Source organism: Gobio gobio (assembly GCF_949357685.1).
Source record: "Gobio gobio genome assembly, chromosome: 5".
Classification (NCBI taxonomy): Eukaryota; Metazoa; Chordata; class Actinopteri; order Cypriniformes; family Gobionidae; genus Gobio; species Gobio gobio.
The window spans coordinates 10665209-10687173 of NC_137101.1; the positions used below are offsets into that span (position 1 = coordinate 10665209).

At 39.0% G+C, this 21965-nt stretch overlaps 1 protein-coding gene across 2 annotated transcripts; it reads right to left on the reverse strand.

Moving 5' to 3' along the window:
- Positions 1-794: 794 nt before the first annotated feature.
- lrrn3b (leucine rich repeat neuronal 3b) lies at positions 795-16824 on the reverse strand. 2 transcript variants are annotated; one of them, XM_079818157.1, is made up of 2 exons: positions 16511-16824; positions 795-4387 (listed from the first exon to the last, which is right to left on the reverse strand). In XM_079818157.1, the coding sequence occupies exon 2, from the start codon at positions 4047-4049 to the stop codon at positions 1929-1931; it is 2121 nt and encodes a 706-aa protein (XP_079674283.1). In that variant the 5' UTR covers positions 4050-4387; positions 16511-16824; the 3' UTR covers positions 795-1928. The 2 variants fall into 2 exon arrangements, with proteins under 2 accessions (XP_079674283.1, XP_079674284.1); XM_079818158.1 differs by having other exon boundaries at positions 806-4383; positions 16511-16791.
- Positions 16825-21965: the final 5141 nt, after the last annotated feature.

Here is a 21965-nt window from a genome sequence, read left to right on the forward strand (position 1 = left end):
ATGAATAGTACTTCTGCTAGTAAGTCATTCCTCTTTTGATACAGTACAGGTACATGGTGACCTTGTCTGTAGCTTTGGAAGCAACCTGCAATGTGACTGAAAAGCGAGGGCAACGGCTGGTTGAGTCCAGTGCCGGTATAGAGTTTGAGTTATAATTTAGCTCTCCTTGTGTTTGAGTGATAGCCGGCCTCTAAAAGGCCTGTCTGCACTACTGAAAGCCTTGCTGATGTACGAGCACGCCCATCTGACAAATCTTCTGTGTCAGTCAGTGGCTGACAAGCATTCATCATGTTTGTAATTTTTTGGGTCGTGAGTCTGTCCTGGATCTTAAATGGAGCAAATACAATGTGATTTTTTGCTGCTGATTTGGTTGTCTTGGATTTGAATCAGGCAGGTTCATTTGCTGACCCTCATGTTGTTTAAAGCACATTTGACTTACTTTAGCAGAACGTCTTAACTGCTCTTTTCCATACAATGATATTTGTAAATTGTATTGCTCTCTTTTGGACTGCAGCATGTTCTATGTTCACCTGTTTGTTTGATTGTTTGTTTTTTAAGCTTGACCGCATCCATCCTATTCACTTTCATCGTATAGACGGGAGCAGCTTGGAGATTCTGTGTTTGGCAGAGGGAAAAGTTATATGGGTTTGAAATAATATGAGGGTGAGTAAATGAAGACAGGAAGTTATTTCCGGATGAACTAGTCTCTCGAGACACATTTGTTAATGGCGGTCAATGAAAAAAATCATATAAAGTATTCTGAATTCCCCAGAAACTAGATCAGTAAACATCCTGATTTCCACATGAGAAAAAAAATGCTGACGTTTATTTAGGTTTTACATTACCTTAAGCACAGTGGTCTCATTGACTAATGTGCTTAAGGTAGAACAGACAGCACGGTCAATATAAAAATGGCTTTTTCACACTCAAAGCAAGGACGCAATGCTTTTAAACCATGTTTATGCTAAAAATACTGATATAGTATTTGCACAGATTTGCGTGTGAGGCTGGAATCATGGCTCTGTTCTCCAGGGATCTCTCAGGAAACCATTAGAAGTAACATTCAAAAGTGATTTTTTTATCTTTTTCTTTTTTCTGGTGTAAGATTCAGGAGTAGGCACTTACCCTGTCATGATCAACCTTCGGCAATTTATGTCCGAGAGATGCTTTTAAAGCGTCTGCATTCAACAACATCCAGTCCTGATAGTAATATAATCAAATATAATATATTTATGTATATAGATTCCTTAAAATGTATATTTGTGTTTTATTCAGCAAATGTGTGGTCTTGTTACTTAAGTTGTATCTTTCATTCTGCAAGTAATTCACACTTGTTTACTGCCTGGCTACTGCACAGAAGATACCTGTTACATTTCTGGATAGAATATATAACAATTTTAGCCATGAAAAGACAGATCTGCTTTTAAATAGAAAAACAACATATTTCATCAAAATTTCACATCATAATCACCGTGATCTTCTATTCTACTAGATTTCCTTCTCAACAAACAGTCGGGTCTCTAACGCGCCTATGGTTGTCGTACAGCACAGACGGTATTGCTTGGGACCACAAAGACTGTTCCACTACTCTTTACACATGTAACAGTCAGGTATGAGAAACAACACCTTTTTGATGTCTTAACTTCATCTGTTTTCAGTGAATGGCCTACAAAAATCACACTGCATATTTTGGCAGCAACTCCTTCCCTCTACTTCTCGCTAGTTACCACTGTTCCATTGCCACTTGCCACATCTGACAGCTCATGATGAGGGGCTATAGAGCTAGTTATAGATTTTCAGACATCCCTTCCATTTTGAATTTGATGTCTGTGTCAAGGCAAAAAGATAAATGGCAAGTTGAAACAGTAAGTTTGCTGCTCTTGCCTTGTCAGTTGCTTGTAGTTTTTGTGGTCCTCTGCATGTGCAGCTTAAAAGGCATTGTCCAACACGTTTATGACTGTAGCTTTCACCTCCACAGCAGCTGGCATCCCTTTCCCAGAAATCCAGAGCCTTGTAAAAGGAGACTGCTGGCTGGTCTCAGACATCAGAGCAGTTTTAGAAGGGCATTTCTTCAGTTCTCCATAAATGCAGTGGTTCCTCATAAAGACATAAATCAGAAAGCAAGCCACTAAGAGCACAATGAAAAGCAGACCAAAAGCAGCAATCAGTGCCACGTCCCACCTCTCAGAGTTCTTTACAGCCTGTTCTAATCCTTTAGTTAGGACATTGACACACTTGGTGTCTTGTTTATGATGGATGCTGTGAATTTCCACACACACTTTGTACTGTGTAGCAGAGTTGAGATGTGTAAGATTGTATACAGTCACGTCAGATGGTACCCTAGCTGTGAATGCCACAGTTGGATGGTTTACACTGGGCATTGTATACCACTTAATGTTTGGTGCCAGGCTACCATGAGAGGCCTTCCAGGATATCAACACAGAGTTGGTCTGTACAGACTGGATGTTGACATTCAGTGAGTCATTGACAGGCTGTGGGAAGTATCCATTTACCTCCACTGAGACAGATTTTAGGTCTGCCCCAACAAGATTGTGTGCCACACACGTGTACAATCCAGCCTCGTTCTCAGTTACATCGTAGATATCAAGGGTGCCTTCAGGGTGCATGTAGAATCTCTCAAAAACAGCATTTGGGATGACCCTTCTCCCAGATGGAGTCACCCAGTATATGTCTGGCTCAGGTTCAGCAAAGGCACGGCAGTGCAGGGACACAGATCTCCCACTATCCACGTTGATTTGTGTGGGGAGGCTCTCTGAAGAGATGAGAGGCAGACAGATCTCCATCATCTCTCTGAAGTGAACCTGCCGCACATGCTGACCTTCATACTCTGGAGGTTCCACACAGAACAGGGAGTCAGGCTCCATGAAACGGATGTTTGTCTTGTTCATGTTCATCCACCGTACAACACAGTCACAGCGGATAGGGTTAGAGTGCATGCTAACCTCCCGAAGATTTGGGAGGGACTCCACTGTGATCCTGTGCAGGGCACTTAAAGCATTACCATTTAGCATTAGAGTTTCCAGCCTTGGCAGCCTATAGAAAGCATTTGGATGTATATACGATAGTTTAGGGTTGTTGGTGGCTTCGATTTTGGTCAGTTCTGGGAGGTTGTTGAGGGCAAAACTATCAATGGACACCAGCTCAGGCATGCTGTTAATGCCCAGCTCCTTAAGATGGAGCATGTCCGCAAAGTCGCCCCTTTGAATTCGCCCAATGGGGTTCTTATTAAGATCCAAAAACTTCAGGCTCTTAAGATGCTTGAGAGCACCATGGGGTACCTTAGGAAATGTATTATCATAGAATGAGATACTTTCCAGATTGTCAAGGCCCAGGAGTGAATCATCTGGTATCTGTGACAGGTTCATTCTTGTAAGTACCAGACTGCGCAGGTTTCTTAGAGGCTTGAAGTTCATATCCTGAATTGTTAGGACAGGATTTTCCCCAATCATTAGAATTTCCAAATTCGGTAAGGGTTCAAACCATTCACTTCTTATACTCTGAAGCCGGTTGGAGTTAAGGTGCAGTCTCAACAAGCTCTGAAGGCCACGGAAAGCCTCTGGAGAAATAAAGGAGATGAGGTTATGATTCAGGTAGAGCTCCTGAAGGTTGGTCAGTTGAGAAAGGCTGTTGTCTGGTAGGGTGCATATCCAATTTTCCTCCATGTGTAGGGATAAGAGTTGAGGGAGGTGGCCAATGTTGACGTCCCTTATAGATGACAGGTTGTTTTGTGAGAGATCAATCTCAGTGATGTTGGGCAGGTAATCCAAAGGGTGCTCAATCTTAGCAATGTTGTTGGTCTGAAGTAAAACGACTTGTGTATCAGATGGCAATCTCATGGGCAGGTTAAAAAGTCCCAGGTCATTACAGTCAACAGTGGGAGCCTCCATGTAGACAGAGCTAGGGGAAAACCAGGGTCTTATTTCACATGTACAAAGTTTGGGACAACTGACTCTGTCTTCTGCAGCAAGAACAAAGGTAGTCACTGCAAGGCCCACTAGCAAATAATCCACAACTGATATGTCCTTCATGTTGGCACAGTTCCCACCAGTAAGTAGTTGGTCTTTAAAGATTTTGCAGCAAAAGCACTTCAAAAATATTCAACCATTTGTGGTGATCACTATTGAATCCAACAGAGGGCCTTCTCTAGGCCCTGACCGATGTGCTGTCAACAGATGCAATGTCCAGTTGCCAAGTCTCCCGTTATTCAGATTGAAGGTGGTATATGAAATTTGACTGGCTGGGCAGGTAAAGGTGAAAAGGTCACCATTAAACCTCAAGTAGTGGTGGTTTCAGCTAGGCAGAAGCAATGCTGTTCATTTCATTTAATACTATAGATGGTGCCATCCTCATCCTAATCCACTTCTACCTGAGGAAAATAAGAAGAAAGAGATGGAAAATATTAGCATATAATTACCGGAAAATGCAAGGGCATCACTAAGGCAAGACAGAGGCATGCTGACATTTACAAAAGCCACATTAAAGCACTCTGATGTCTGCTGACATTTTATTCAGCAGTACCTTGCACGCTAAGCCTTTGACATATGGATATGGGTGTCCTTCACCTTAGATATTATTTTGGGATTCTGAAGCCGAAGTTCCCAAAATGTGGGAATTACAAAGCTTAGCGTGTTTGACTTGTTATAGGCATTAATATTGCTGCTTATTTTTCAAAAGGGTACATTCCCCAGATGCAGCGCACCATGATGAAATATAGCTGTGTACACAAAATATTCTCATTACACTCCAGTTTAGTGAAAATAATGCAACTGGCCTATAAGTAACATATACCATGGCCTTGAATACAAGATTTTTTATCTGCAAATGTCATGTTGGGTATGTCTCAACTGTATTTTCTATACCAATTTTTGTTATTTTTTCACTGCTGAAAGCAACTTTCTTTGTTTTGCTATGCAGAAGAGCCTTGAAAAAAATCAGTGAGAGCTCTTCGCATCACCAGGGTTACCATGGAAGCCATAGCCAGAAAGAAAGCGAGCGAGACAAAAAGAGAGAGAGAATGTTACATCACATCATCATCCCTCTTTTCAACTTCAGTGGCTAAAGAAGGTGGTGAGGAAGTGAGGGTTCCACAAAAAGTCTGCAGTAAGCTTTGCAGACAAGGAGAAACCCAGAGTTCATCCCTCAATGCTCTGTGGAGGTGAGAGTGTGTTGAGTATTTGAGGGGGCGAAATGTGTGATTTTCCAAGGCAGCAAGATTCTTCATAAAGCCAAGAACATTCAGAAGAAGCTTCAATACAGGGATCTTCATGGTGACTAATATTTGTGGCAACAGAATCTGTTTGAAATACTGAAAATGGCATTCAGGGCCTTCTCTGTTTCAGTTGTTTTCTTTCTGGTAATCATGATTACAAGAGTATTAATGTCTCCATCACTGAACTATATTTGTTGTAAACAGAGACACAAGGAACTACACTAACTCTTCCCATAGACACACTCAAATTGTTAATTGCAAATTGTAAAGTCTAGCAAGTAATGAGTGCTATTAAATTTGGCTGTTTATTACACCTCAGGTCTGTGGCTGCTCTCACAGTGGTTGGAAAATGTATGCTTGACAATACCTGTGTCAGCCATAAATACTGGAAAATGCATCTAGTTTTCCTGACTGACACAAATAGCCTATTTTCCTGAGGTGTTAAATGGAGCACTGCTCCTTCAGTACCTGCATGTTCTCTCTAGTAGTGCTGGTTCACTAATAGTGCAGTGTGTAGGTATGCTTACTGTTGACAGCGTAGTGTTAATGTGCAAAAATACGTTTTGATCTTTCTAGTCTCTTTTTCTATATTGTGATAGTTACACAGGACCTGTGATTTTCCCAGATATTTTACAAGATATTAATAGTGATTTAAATTAGTACTTAGCATTTAATTTAAGTATAGAACAATTAAGGGTGCTAAGTGAAATGTAAGGGTAATAAGTGAACTGTTTCTCTTATTATAGGCGGTTTGCATTCAATGTTTTTGGACTTTTGAAGCTTTCTGTTCTGCGGGATTGTTTTTATTGTCTTACCCTTTTAGACAAGGTTATGTTTTTGATGCAGGGCCAGAGTTTCAGTGTTCAATAATTTCACATAGTGAATAGGACCATTTACCAATGCACAATAAAGGCGTAGTTCAATTGGGCATGAATAATTTGGCACTGTTGTGAGTGCGTTCCATCCAGGTTTCAATAGTTCCACAGCATTATCTGCAACTGTTTGATTTGTCCACATTGTTTAAGAACACAGTTATTATTCAGCTACAGTTAAAAAGGCAGCTAAAACTGTGTAACAAATTGCATATTGTGAAGTGAGAGGAAATCAAAGAACTTTTTAGTCATTTTAAGACTACAAAACTGCTACACTATCCACCGGAAATAAACCTGTTAAAGCTCTAGATTCTGCACTGGTAAATAATGTCTTGTTTTGCATGTAATGTCTGGCTCATAATTGTGTTTCGGAAACCGTTTCTGTTAGAGTATCCACAAAAAAACACTCCCAGGAGAGGAGACACACTAAAACAACTAAACCTGTATTAACCTCCACTGACTCTGTAACAGCAATAAAGGTATGTCACACCCATTAAAAACTCCAGTCAAAGACAAATGAAGGAAATTAGGCTTAACCCAGTTAAGTGTAGGTGAGAACGTACAAACGTAAGGACTTGGAACAACACCGTGTCTCATAAGGCATTAGTGGCAATACCTTGCATAGTGCGGCACACTTTCAGAGACAGAGAGAAATGCAACTAATACCAGAGAAAATGGAATTTCAAGATGGATGCCTCTAATCACCATCCTGATGTACTAGAGTCAGTCAACGGAATTGGAGGGAGAGGAGTTGGAGAATCGTTGCCCGTCGTAATTTGCCAGACCTGATATCACAGAGCTAGCATCATCTTGATTGGGCCTGTGAAATATAGGGGCATGTTTGAATAAATGTGTCCGGTGGGCAGAAGGCCTGCTGACCCTGGGAAGTAACTCAGGCTGAACGGTGGCAGCCAGGCTCCAATGTTTGCTTTGGGCCGAGTTGTTTGAGATGGGCTGTAAATCTTGGGCTGGGGACTGATTACTAAGCTTGAGGTCCTCTTAAAGCTCAAACTAGCGCCTCTGGGTATTGGAAAATAGCTGTAGCAACTCAGTGCAAACTGCTCTTGGGATAATAACATTGTTTTTGGTTTATTTATTTATTTATTGCATCTGTTTCATCATTGTGTGTTTTGTTTGTACTTTAATTTGTGGTAAACCTGTTAGATGTGTTGAAACAAGCAGTATTGCCCTGTCTTTGTACCTGACTGATATCTATTCCCACAACCCCCCCCCCCCCCCCCATTGTAAAGTAGTTATATTAGCACTAAATTGGAGTTTTATACACATTTCTAGAAAGAATGTATTTTGATTTTATGATGTTTTATTTCTTACAGGTCTCAAACAACCAGTTTTCCCCTTCCTATCCATACTACTTCAGCTAAAGGTAATTTTTCATTAAAGCTGGGGTAAGTAGTATTTCAAAACTGCTTTAGAAAAGTGTCTCGTGCCAAGTACCAAAACAAACATATAGCCAATCAGCAGTAAGGGGCGTGTCTACTAATGACAAGGAGAAGAGAGCACTCAGTGCACGTCATTATTCAAAAGACATGACACAGGACGGACATTAGCTGAGCGATGACAGAAAGAGAGACAGATGGCAGATAAAAAACAAATGTGGAACAAAAGAATGCTTACGATCAGGCAAGAAGTAGGACCGTGTAAATATCGGATCAGCTTTCCAGAGCTGGAGAGAACTCAAGGAGCGAAGGCCGAGGTTGCTTTATTTCTTCTCGATAGGCGAGTAACATTGATTTTGTTTTGTTTCACAGAACTAATATATGCTGGCTTTTGCTTGAATATGCTCATGTGTCATGTTTGCTTGCTTGTCTATTTGCGATCGCATTGTCGTTCACTTCAGCGATGATAATTACCCATTCATTTCCACACTGTATAATCCTGGAACGTCCGGGTTATTATAACGATACTCCTAATATATGTTTGTTTCCTTTGGTTACTCTTTTCTTGATCAGTATAACCCTCTAATCTTGTCATAATTGTAATATGTTCCTTAGTTGGACTGTCGTGCTCGTGCTATCGAGTTGTTCACAGGGCTGGTTCTATGCATAGGCAGGGGTGGGCTGAGCCTACCCAAACGTCTGCCTTGCCCACCCAATCAGAATTTAGGAACTTAGTTGTTTTTACAATTTTTGCATTGATTAAAACAATATGAGGTGGCCTCTGTGTTGAATCTGTGTTGAAAGTTGTGATGAAGGGCTGTAGAACGCCCCAAACAATCACAAAAATAACACCAAAAATGTGCAGTATTTTTTCCTTTATTAATTGAAAAAAACGACGTGGCGCGTCATAGGCAGCGCGCACGCTTCAGTCTGTAGCAGAAAAGCAGAGGCTGCAGCTGCAGTCACACAAACGAAAACGGGCAGAAATATTTGCTTGCTATTAAGGTTATTACGAGGAGTTGTATTCGTGAATATGTATCTTGTAAATATTAATATGCAGCTCTGATTTTTTTTTTTTTATTCATGGCAAGTTGAAATTAGCTTAAAAAACTTGCTCATTTAAGAACGTGCATTTATTGCATGACAGAGCTAACATAATGTAGCTAAGTGTTTAAAAAGCAAATGCATAGTTCAGTTGAAACCTTGCCCTCTTTGGCTTGCTGTTGATGCTGTAAACTAAATGTACGAGACAAGCTAACTTTTTAAATAACAGCACTGAAATAAAAATGCGCTGTTTATCTTTTAATCAGTTTGGGCCATTCACACAGGACGCGTTTTTGCTGTTAAAAACATGATATGCAAGTCTAGAGATGTGTTTTTTTTGTTCTTTTTTTATTTTTTTGTTAACTTGAGTGCCGCATTTAAAGCCGCGTCATGCACGAACGATACTCTGCAAAAGTATGGAATAGATGCGAGCGCAATAGTCTAATGGTCTAGGATGATGTTTACATTAAAAACGATATAAAAAAGTACTGCAATGGAATAAAAATATCCTGTGACATTTAATTGCCCCTTTCCACGCAATTAAAGTTGCATTCACTGCTATATTATTTAATAATATCTATCTATCTATCTATCTATCTATCTATCTATCTATCTATCTATCTATCTATCTATCTATCTATCTATCTATCTATCTATCTATCTATCTATCTATCTATCTATCTATCTATCTATCTATCTATCTATCTATCTATCTATCTATCTATCTATTTAGTGTAACTAGATCAACATTGGTTACCAGAAAGCACTTACCCCACCTTTAATTGTCAATACTTATTTTTGGGGGTTAGAGCATATCTGCCAAGAACATCAAATTAACATAGCCTATAAATGACCAGCAAGCTTACATGGGTGGTTTTATACATATACACAATGCCAGTTGTAGCTGTAGAATTTCATTTCTAGTAAAACTTCTGTCATACAAATCACAAGTACAGAAAAGTAGGACAGAGGTGGAATTGCTTCCTTTAGAAATAGCCCTTTGTGTTATAGAGACGGCTCAGAGGGAAGGGCTCAAATGAACTCGAGAATTTTTCTCGCTCATTCATACAAATATCTACGGAAAGACACCCTTCTCTTACACCCATGCTCTCTCTCCTTTTTGTATTGCACTGCAGCTTTCATTTTGTTTCCTCCTCGTTTATGTTTAGTGTATGCCGCTCTATCAGGCCCGGAGGAGACGCAAAGGGCCTAGCTGCCAGCTAGTTTGCATAGACTTCTCAGTGGGTGGCATAGTCTGTTTTGCTGTTCCTCCCCCTGCCCTTTACTTCATTGATTTGCTATTACAAAGTAAGGGACGAGTCCATTAAACAGGCTTTGCTATGCAATGTGTGTGCATAATGTTTCCAGTGCAATGCACAAGGAACATTTCCCTTTGCACCTGCTCCTATGTGCTCACAAAATCAGTGTCGAGTCGACGGTTAATGCAGAATCAATGTTCCAAATTAACCAATGGACCCCACAGGTTTCAGCTTTTCCACCGCCATTGTTTGTTTCCCTCAAAGAACACAAGTGTACCTAGACAATTTCTGAAATTTGTAGCTGACTGTTTGATGCTGATTTGCAAAAATCAAAATCCTTTAACAAAATCAAATTCATGCTGAATTTGTTTTCTATCTAGAACGGCATTGTTTGAAGGAAATAATGCTTGCAAGAAAAAGAACAGTTGTGAAGTTAGATACACACAGGTTTTAGGCTTCGGTTCTGTGTAAATGAAATGCCACATCAGAACCGATTTGCTGTTGTCATGACACTCAGCATGCATCTTATTTTCTAGTGGCTGTGCATGAGACCTCACACCCAACAAAACACTGTCTTTGCAGTCTAAGAGTGACTTACTGTTAAATAAATCTAGAACAAAAAGACAAATTACAAATCACTATGCAAATAAATACAAGGAATCACAATTCAGTAAACATAAATCATTTTTTAATATATTTTAATATTATGTTTCTTAAAACTTGTGCAGAAGAAGAGTGAAAAAGTAGGGGAATGTCATTAAAGGGGTGATGAATTGAGAAATCAACTTTCCCTTGAGCTTTTGATATATAAAAGGTCATAGTAATATAAGAATATCCTGTAAGTTTCAGAGCTGAAAACTTCCTTGTTAGTCAAAGAAAAGCTTTTATTGACACCAGGCCCAGCAAACGATCAATCTCAGAATATGCCAGGCTATTACATCAGAGTGTAATGAAGCACTGCCTCAACAGAAGAAGAACAACGTTTGATTCTGTAGCCCAGCCCACCGACTCGTGCCACTAACACAACACAGGCCTTCATGGAGCTAAACCGGATATAATTTATAAATATACCGCATAAGTTTAATTCGGATTCCAATATTATGAATGTATGGATGAACTTTATTTTTAATGAATATCCAGCTCACGTGGGGAACACTTTGCGCGTCTGTTCTTTAATTTCACTGGATTCGTTTGTAAACAAGAGACTGGATTTGCAGACAGGATGAGATTACATGAATGAATGAAGCAACACACTTGAAAAAATGTTTTTATATGTGATAGTATTGCATTGTTACAGATCGTTTGATATCTATGGATTATGTGTACGTGTCTAACTGAACATTAGCACGCTGTCAAAGGCTGCAGAATCCTTTATTTGTGGTGTTGTTGGTTCATTGCAAATCGGGATCTGACTCAGACATGTAACGTTGTGGGCTAGGGCTGGCAAAGCCCAACGTCCCGGGGCTATGTGTTTTTCAGACGGCTACCAAAACGTTAACCCAAAACGGGCTATCTTAAATAGTGAAATAACATTCCTTTCTTCATGTGCGTTCACTCTCTTGACTTGATATTTGAAGGAAAAATACAATCGCGGAAACTTTGATCATGTAGTCTGCAACGTATTTTGGCGCTAGCATGTGTGTGTGTGTGTGTGTGTGATGCACGGTTCACGTTTATATCAACCGATCCGGCGGGCAAGGAATAAAAAAATTACATTCCAATCAATCGCGGGTGGATGAGAAATAAATCATTGTGTTTGTTTGATAAAGATATTTTGCGAGCCTGATCATTTCGTTTGCCGTTTCTCACACGCTTTCAAAACAATTCCTCATATAGCCTACTCACAGGGAAGCTGAAGCTCATTAAATATGCAAATCTTATCCAATCCTAGCCGTGGGCGTTTACTTCCAAGTCTTCAGTGCGGCACGCCCATCAAAACCCAGTGTTTCTTGAGAGAGCCTCAAAACCAGGGTAGAAAATAGCCTATTACTTATTCATTATGATGTTTTTGAATGGAAAAACCATGCGAACGTCATAAGTTGACCTCAGACAACAGTATACATTTTTTTTAAAAGGCCAGTTCATGACCCCTTTAAATATGCTTAAAAGGTGCCTATATTCTTGCAAAACTTATAAACTAGTTTGCAAACTATTTAGTTACTACATTTCCCATCAAGGATCAATAAAGTGTATATTTATCTCTCATTCCTATTATTGACTATTATAAAGCTAGTCTTCATTTGAAGGCATTACTGCTTCTATTGAGTCTGGGTTCAACTGATTCTCTGGGTGCAAATGTGGTTTGTAGTTAAAAACAAAATAAAAAAACACATTGACATGAATTAGAATGCAGAACATTTAGATGCCCCTATAATCATTTTTACATCAGATAGACATTTTTATTATAATTTTACATCTCTAATCGAGCATTCTCTTTTTTAAGTTTTCCAGCAATTTCCCCGGAGTCCTACATATGCTGTAAGAACATTCTGACTCATCTAACCCAAACAGTTGATCCACGATGTTATTTTGATACCACCAAATTACTCATACAGAGACATGTAACATTGCTGTTTGCTCTAACATACATAACCTAGCCTAAGGGAAGGATACCGTGCACAACGCACAGGATAACTGCATCACTAAGCTACACTCTATATGAAGAACCTAATTATGAAAACCATTGAAATCCCCCAGGGTACAAATACAGCGTTTCACTCTAATTGGGCCTGATTGATTGAAAGCTCGTTCCCAACATCAAGTGTCAATCTATTGGTGTAGCAGTGCATGGTTTACTGTGTTCTAAACATTTCTAGCTTGACTGTTTTTGCATAATGAGATCCCAGTTCTCCCAGTATGCGCTTTATACCACACCGGATGCCTCTTACAGGTATCAGTCTAATCGAAGAACAGATGGAGAGCACAGCAGTGCTCCTCAGATGGTTCTGCTCTGTTTACTCCTGAAAGCACAGATAGCATATGCTGCTATCATATTCTCTTATTAAAGTCTATATTTTGAAAAAGATCTAGGCTTTTGAAACGGTGAAAGAAAATGTGGAGTGTGGTGACCTTTTCAATAGACAAAAGAGATAAGTCATTATAGGGGGTTATCTTTTTTGCTTTTATATTTATATATATATTATATACAATAATGGCGCAATTTGTTTTGCGTGCTTCAGTAATTTATTTGCATTATTTTCGTAAAATTATTTTAACGGGTTTAGAATCAATCACGTGTTAACGCTGACAGCCCTATTTATATATATATATTAGGGCTGTCAAAAGATTAATCGCGATTAATCGGATACAAAATAAAAGTTTGTGTTTACATAATATATGTGTGTGTACTCTGTTAATTATTATTTATATATAAATACACACACAAGCATGTATATATTTAAGAAAAAATATATATAAATATAAAACATTTATATTTATATATATTATAGATTATATAAATGTATATACAGTATATACATGCAAATATTTCTTAAATATATACATGAATGTGTGTGTATTTATTTATAAATAATAATTAACAGAGTACACACACATATATTTTGTAAACACAAACTTTTATTTTGGATGTGATTAATCGCGATTAATCTTTTGACAGCCCTAATATATATATATATATATATATATATATATATATATATATATATATATATATATATATATATATATATATATATATATAAAAATAGGGCTGTCAGCGTTAACACGTGATTGATTCTAAACCCGTTAAAATAATTTTATGAAAATAATGCAAATAAATTACTGAAGCACGCAAAGCAAATTGCGCTATTATTGTAATTTACGTAACACAGCTAGATGACCTCACGGTAAATACTGTCCACCATTAATCAAAGTTAGCAACAATCTCACACAGGAACCCAAGCAAAATTGATTGTTCATTTAAAATCTGGCCGTTGTTGTAAATGTAATTATTTTAATGTTTATGCATACAAAAAGTGCATAGTGCTCCTAATTTTATTTGCATATCAGTACTTTTTGAACATTTCCAGCGCATTAACAACACTGGGATAATATTGATAACCATGATCATTTTGTTCGCTATAATCAAAATTGTATGTTTCATCTCTAGCACAGACATATGTAGCAACTCCTGCTTCAACTGTCCCGTGTGAGAGAATATTTTTACTCACAGGACACAGAGTGCACAAGAAGAGAGCTTCTCTGGCACCTGTTATTTTAGCAAACTTGTGCGCTATAGCAACTGGTTAAATGTTTACTTGAAAAGTACGATGACCTAAAATGTCAGATTAAGTTGTGCTGTGTCTTAAGTTTTTGCAATTAAAGGAAATAACTGAAGTTGTTGAATATGATGGTTTATATTACTGGATATAGCAAATTATACAAAATAAACATGTTAAATAATGGCGTATGCTTAATTTCATAAGTGTGCGAAAAGAGGTGCGATTAATCGTGATATATACAGTACCAGTCAAAAGTTTGGAGGTTTTTTAATGCTTTTGAAAGTAGTCTCTTAATCTCACCAAGGCTGCATTTATTTGATCAAAAATACAGTAAAAACAGCAATACGGTGAAATATTACATAATGCAATTTAAATTAACGATAGATAAATTAAATTAACATAATACAATTAAAATGAACTGGATTCTGTTGTAATATTTTTAAATGAAATGTAATCCTGTGAATTATCAGCAGCCATTACTTCAGTGTCACATGATCTTTCAGAAATTATAATGTGCAGCTTTGGTGTTAAAGAAACATTTCTTCTTATTATTAATGTTAAACACTTGTGCTGCTTAATATTTTTGTGGAAACTAATTTTTTTCAGGATTATTTGATGAATAGAAAGTTCAAAAGAATAACATTTATTATAAACGAGTACTGTTATAATATGTATCAATTTCATACCTTTTTCATAAATGTAATGTGCCTTTGCTAAATAAAAGTATTAATTTCTTTTGTTTTTACTTTTGAATGGCAGTTTATCATGATATTAATAAGGAATGATCTGAAAGATCATGACACACTGAAGACAGGAGTAATGATGCTGAAAATTCAGCTTTGCTATCACAGGAATTAATTAAATTTTAAAATATGTTACAGCAGAAACCAGTTCATTTAAATCGTGATAATATTTCACAGTATTACTGTTTTTACTGTATTTGTGATCAAATAAATGCAGCCTTGGTGAGATTAAGAGACAACTTAAAAAAAAAAAAACCTTTAAAAACCTCAATGTTTCCAAACCTTTGACCGCCCATGATATTGGTGATCTGCCAAAACATGAAAACATATTTATTGCATAAACTGCATATCAAATGCACATTCATCATTACTTTGTGTTTCAAACTGTTCGGTAACGATCAGAGAAAGCAATTTTCCAGCACCTCGTCATATAAAGAGGGAATAAAATCAGTGTGCACACAGAAGCCATGTCTAAGAGATCCTTAATATCAATTGTCTGTTAATTAGTGCAGGCTTCAAATGGCCCATGTGATTACATCTTTGATTAAGAATTGCCCGCTCAGCCCCAAGTTTGGAGAGTTTGTCATGAAAGAGACTCAAAGGACACAAAATGGTTCAAGTGTTTTGTATGCCATTATGCCGCACAACATTTTTCCTCAAAATTTTTGCTTTGTAAAGCGTCAGTGAACCCGCAGGCCCGGTAATGGTTGTCCCGCAGGACCTGTGATCGGGGTGGTCCCACTAAGGTCCTCTATGGTAAAGCCTACACATTAGCCCAAACCTTCCATAATTTTCTTCCAGGCCCTATTACGTTTGCCCCTGAAACCAGTTGATCTAATTGGTATATATGTACTAGTAGCTCAGGGTCATTTATATATGGATGCATGCACTTTACATTAATCTCCTTCCAATTTTATTTTAATCTTAACGTATTATTTTAATTTGATGCACTACCTAACATTTGTTACAATGATGCAAGCACATAAAATGCTATTTGCAATCTCTGACTTGTGTATCAGAAAGTATGAAGCCAGTCTACAACGATTCCTCACCGCCTCCGTCTACAAAGAGATGTGGGAGGACAAACTCCCTGGTTGTGTGATTAACAACTGGGGTAAAAAAAAAAAAAAAAATGTCATCATCTGCATTGGAGGTGTTGAGCTGTGGATGGTATAAATTAGACTGAAGCAATGAATGCAGATCAGACGAATGGATCAGAATCACAATGACTCCATTCAAGGCGATATACATTCATTTAACGATACTTACTGTACAGTGGATGCTCAAGGCGACTGCATTTGAAATGCATGTGCTATAGGGGTGCTGTAGAACATCTTGGACGGCAACAGGGTGATTTAAGGGAGATTGAGAACAGCCAGATGCAAGACTGCCTGTGGCTATCCGTCCAGGACGTGCCTTGTGTCCAAAAAATACGCATGCCAAGCTGGAGCACAGATTTCCTGTTGCTGTTGCTGATGCACACATGCGTTTGTCCTCCGACCGCGACATCAGCAACAGGAATTCCGCGCGGTGCTCCAGGTTGACATGCCTATTTATTCAACTACCTACGTGCTTGTTATTCATTTTCCCTCCATTTCTGCTCCTTCACGCTCGTTTTGCAGTGGAAGAATCACTCTGACGCATATTCTCTCAACTTGAATGTGGCTGGACATGCAGTAAAACGACTGAAATGTACATTTATTCACACAGTAGATGAGGTTGAATTGACAAATATTCCAACTTACCGTTTCAACGTAAATCATCCCGGTCAATAAAGCGACATGTATTCCGTTAATCTATAGCGCAGTGCTCCAGAGAGCGGGAAGCGCGCGCCACGCAAATGAAAATACGCGCGCGTGTTCTTCTTTTAACGCAGGTGGAGAAACAAGCAGCGGTCCTAACGTTAAGATTTTGCTTTGCGAATGAGGCAAAATCCAGCAGGTGAGAGCCGTCTGGAAGCTTTTTAGAGTCCCTCGCACTGACAACCTCCTCCTTCCTCCGCGTTCAGAGGCGCATCTGCAGCCGCTCGTTCGGTTGTCACATTGACATGCCGCTGTCTGCCCAGCGGTCATTAATATCGGAACAGCCTCCGAGTCTCCAGAGAACAACCAATAGCGGCGGGGTGGTGAGAAACCCTCGCACCTGATTGGCTACACAGCAACGTCTGTCAGACAAAAACCGTTGGGAAAAAAATGAGAGAAAAGAAAATGGATATATGCTGGTATTAATTTCTGATTGCGTAGTTTGTTGGGTTGGGTTGTCTTTTGGGGACGTTATGTGTAAGTTACAGGTAGTAGGCTAGGAGAAATCAATGCTGTAGGCATAGGCTATATAAAGTTTCTACAATAATGAACTCAAGTTTAGTTAGGCTACAACACAATATAAGGCTTTTGTTAGTTAGTCACAAAACACAATTACTTACAATTAAACCAATGGATATTTCTGAGGGTTGGTGTATTGTATACGGTCTCTATCACTCTCTCTCTAACACACACACACACACACACACACACACACACACACACACACACACACACACACACACACACACACACACACACACACACACACACACACACACACACACACACACACACAATAATTATTAAAAGCTTAAATGTGGGGGAAAAAATCATAATTTATGCATTCTCCAGTAGAAATGTCAAACGATTCAGAATTCAGAATACAAAAAATGAGCAAACAAACACAAATGCATATAGGCTAATAGAATACAGAAATATAATTTCTGTTACTGCTTACCTCTATTGCCAGATGCTGTTGGGTTTCTTCTCCCATTGCCCTCCGTTTCTTCGGGGGCGGTTCCTGTACAGGTCCCCTATACGCCTCATCCTCAACTAGAGAAGGAACGGAGTCCCTGACCCAAAATAAGTTTCACAAGTCAGTGTCCACCCTGAATTTACTGTATCAGAAACCAACTTGTTAGAGATATAAAAAATATTTTAATAAAACTGTATTAAAATGTGTGCTATTGTTGTGTTGGGCCTAGTCAATGTTATCTAGATTCATCACAAATAAATTCCCTAGTCTAACATGGTGGCAAAATTGTGACCTTTATGATAGGTTCTATTATGCCCAGCCATGTGGATGTATGTTTTTATTGTTTAAGCTATAAGCATATTTTCAGCCAATATGCAAAATCATAGCCTACCTGATAGCCTGTATGCTGTGAGTGAACCTCTGGGTGATCCCTGCGATGAAGACAGAGTCTATGTTCTTCTTCTGCAGATGATTAAACAGCATATCTACATGTGGCATGATTTTGTGGAATAAAGCCAGGATGAAACAGAAAACCTCATCTTCCAACATTCTCATACAACCCCCAGCCTCTCTCTTTGATATGGCATCAAAATCACCTCTGTCTCGAATGGTTTGGAAGCACTTAAAGGGTTAGTTCACCCAAAAATGAAAATTTTGTCATTAATTACTTACCCTCATGTCGTTCAACACCCGTAAGACCTCCGTTCGTCTTCGGAACACAAATGAAGATATTTTAGTTGAAATCTGATGGCTCTGAAAGGCCTCCATTGGCACAATGCACGGTTCACTCTCAAGACCCTTAAAAGGTACTAAAGACGTTCTTACAAAGTCCATCTCACTACAGTGGTTCTACAATAACTTTATGAATCGGCGACAATAGTTTTTGTGCGCAAAAAAACCCTAAATAACGACTTATATAGTGATGACTATTTCAAAACACGGCCTCATGAAGCTTCGAAGCGTTATGAATCAGTGAGTCAAATGATGATTCGGATCGCGTGTCAAACCGCCAAACTGCTGAAATTTGGCGATCCAAACTGCTCATTCGACTCACTGATTCATAACGCTTCGAAGATTCATGAGATTCATTCATTGAGAGTGAACCGTGCATTGTGCCAATGGAGGCCTTTCAGAGCCATCAGATTTCAACTAAAATATCTTCATTTGTGTTCCGAAGACGAAGGGAGGTCTTACGGGTGTCGAACGACATGAGGGTAAGTAATTAATGACAGAATTTTCATTTTTGGTGAACTAACCCTTTAACCAGTTCATCTTTGTGCTCGTAAACTGTGTTAACAGCACGACTGTGGAAGTTCCATCGCGTTTATAAAGTTTATTTCTGTCAGATTTCAGAACATGCAAGTGTCATTCACGGGTATGTTGTCAATCAAAACTGCAATTTAAACTGCCTTGCATTTTATAATAATTCAAATCAATCATTCATGAAAAAAATATCAGCGTGTTGCTATACATGTATACAACTATATTATAGTGTAACAATACTCTTTACTTGTATGATGTTGCTTAATGTCGGTTGTGTCTTTTGAGATATATTTTTATACCATTGCAGACAAGGTGTAGCAGCTTGATTTTAGGACCAGAACTGCCCAAGAAGAAAATTATCAAGAATCCAGTCCTTCGGATGAGACGTTAAGAATCCCGAGGTCCTGACTCTCTTTGGTCATTAAAAATCCCAATGTCCTTCGATAAAGAGAAGGGGTGTAACCCCGGCATCCTGGCCAAATTTGCCCATTGGACTCTGTCCATCATGGCCTCCTAATCATCCCCATATACAATTGGCTTCATCACTCTGTCTCCTCTCAACCAATAAGCTGGTGTGTGGTGAGCGTTCTGGCGCAATATGGCTGCCGTCACATCATCCAGGAGGAGACTGCACATTGGTGGTGGGTGAGGAGATTCCCCTCTTCTATGTAAAGCGCTTTGAGTGCCTGAAAAAGCGCTATATAAATGTAACAAAAATTAGTATTATTGTTAAGAAGGCGGCACATGTTCCATGCATCCAGTCCTTTCATTGTTTCAGGGACTTTGACAGAAGTACGTTCTCTTTGCTGTGAGCTGACCCTGTTTTCAGGGATGAATTCACTGTGAAGGTGCTTTCCTGAAGCGGACTTGTCTTGCTTTACAGCCCATGCCCAGGTCGTTCACAGGCACAGCTCACCCTCGGGACTGCACACACCTTGAGAAAACCGGGATATAACTTATAATAAGACTCCCAATAGGGTCGGACACTGGTCCATTTTTTCCACATCTGGCATCAAGAGACTGCTCTGCCAAAGAAAAATGTGCATGTACTATGAAGGCATAAATCTAGGTTTTGGTTGATGTCAGCAAGTACCGTGCTTTACATCAGTTTATGAAAAATATAGAGGACTATTCAGAACTTGTGAGGTGGTTTCTTCGTGCCATATCACAGCATCTGTTTTTTGATAGATGAGTACTTGGAGGCAGTGCAGTTTATTGACCGGAGTTCCACAGTTATAAATATTTTTACAAGAGACTTAGAGAAGATGCTCTTACAGCCTCTGACAAAGACATAGAACCTGTAAAGTTTTCTGAAGAGTCTTTTTAAAGCTATCCACCTTCTTCCTACGCCCCGTGACACTTTGCGCGAATTATGGGTGTAACTTCCGTTAAACTGTAAACAATCAGTAAAAGGCTCGCCCTCTGAATGCAATAATACGTTTTTTAAACTGGATGATACTGATGACATTTTTCCACTCACCCTTCAACCGGCGAAAATTAAAAGGACATTTAAAAGTGTAAAAGCATCAACAAGGTACTTGCAAAAGACCTTGAATAACCCCAAAAGTGCGATTCTTTCCACAGCAATAATGGACGGGTTAAATATCACTGTAGTAATATCTATATATTATGTAACATACGTTGCCCTAATCAAAAATGTTCATTGACTTCAGCATTGTGTGATACTATTTAAAAGTGATTTCCATCATTTTGATAGATAGTAAATTGTATTTACCTGTGAAAACAAATCTGGAAAGAGACTTGAGGATTTGAGGAGAAAAACGAGAGATTATTCGTGCATTCCAGTGAAATTATTTTGGGAGAACAGACCACAAATGTACAATATATGTTGTTCTTTTTCATACTATTACAGTGGAATGCAAAGGGGAAACAAATAAAAGACTTAAAAGAATGCAGCGACTGAAAAGAGCTCTTGCCATATACACTATATTGTCAAAAGTTTTGGGACGTCTGCCTTTACATGCACATGAACTTTAATGACATCCCGTTCGTAATCCGTAGGGTTTAATATGGAGTTGGCCCACCCTTTGCAGCTATAACAGCTGCAACTCTTCTGGGAAGGCTTTCCACAAGGTTTAGGAGTGCGTTTACGGGAATTTTTGACCATTCTTCTAGAAGCGCATTTGTGAGGTCAGGCACTGATGTTGGACGAGAACGCCTGGCTCGCAGTCTCTGCTCTAATTCATCCCAAAGCTGTTCTATCGGGTTGAGGTCAGGACTCTGTGCAGGCCAGTCAAGTTCCTCCACACCAAACTCTCTCATCCATGTCTTTATGGACCTTGCTTTGTGCACTGGTGCGCAGTCATGTTGGAACAGGAAGGGGCCATCCCCAAACTGATCCCACAAAGTTGGGAGCATGAAATTGTCCGAAATGTATTGGTATGCTGAAGCATTAAAAGTTCCTTTCACTTGAACTAAGGGGACAAGCCCAACCCCTGAAAAACAACCCCACACCATAGTTCCCCCTCCACCAAGCTTTACACTTGGTGTAATCTTGGTGCTTTACACCACTGCATCCGATGCTTTGCATTGCACTTGGTGATGTAAGGCTTGGATGCAGCAGCTTGGCCATAAAAAAACATTCCATGAAGCTGTTCTTGAGCTAATCTGAAGGCCACACAAAGTGTGGAGGTCTGTAGCTATTGGCACTGGAGAAAGTTGTCGACTTCTGCGCTCCGTGTGCCTCAGCATGCACTGACCCCGCTCTGAGATTTTACGTGGCCTACGACTTTGTGGCCGAGTTGCTATTGTTCCCAATTGCTTCCACTTTGTTATAATACCACTAAGAGTTGACCGTGGAATATTTAGTAGTGAGGAAATTTCACAAATGGACTTATTGCACAGGTGGCAACCTATCACGGTACCACACTTGAATTCACTGAGCTCCTGAGAGCGACCCATTCTTTCCCAAATGTTTGTAGAAGCGTCTGCATGCCTAGGTGCTTGATTTTATACACATGTGACCATGAAAGTGATTGGAACACCTGGATTCAATGATTTGGAGGGGTGTCCCAATACGTTTGCCAATATAATGTATATTCTTATTTTAAATGTGATAAAATGAAAAGCGTTACGTTATTCTCATGATGTCTGAAAATAAAACATCAAGGAAAATTGACAACTCATTCAATCAAACTG

Coding starts and splice junctions, on each gene's coding strand:
- lrrn3b (XM_079818157.1), bottom strand. CDS start 4,049: ATGAAGGACATATCAGTTGTGGATTATTTGCTAGTGGGCCTTGCAGTG.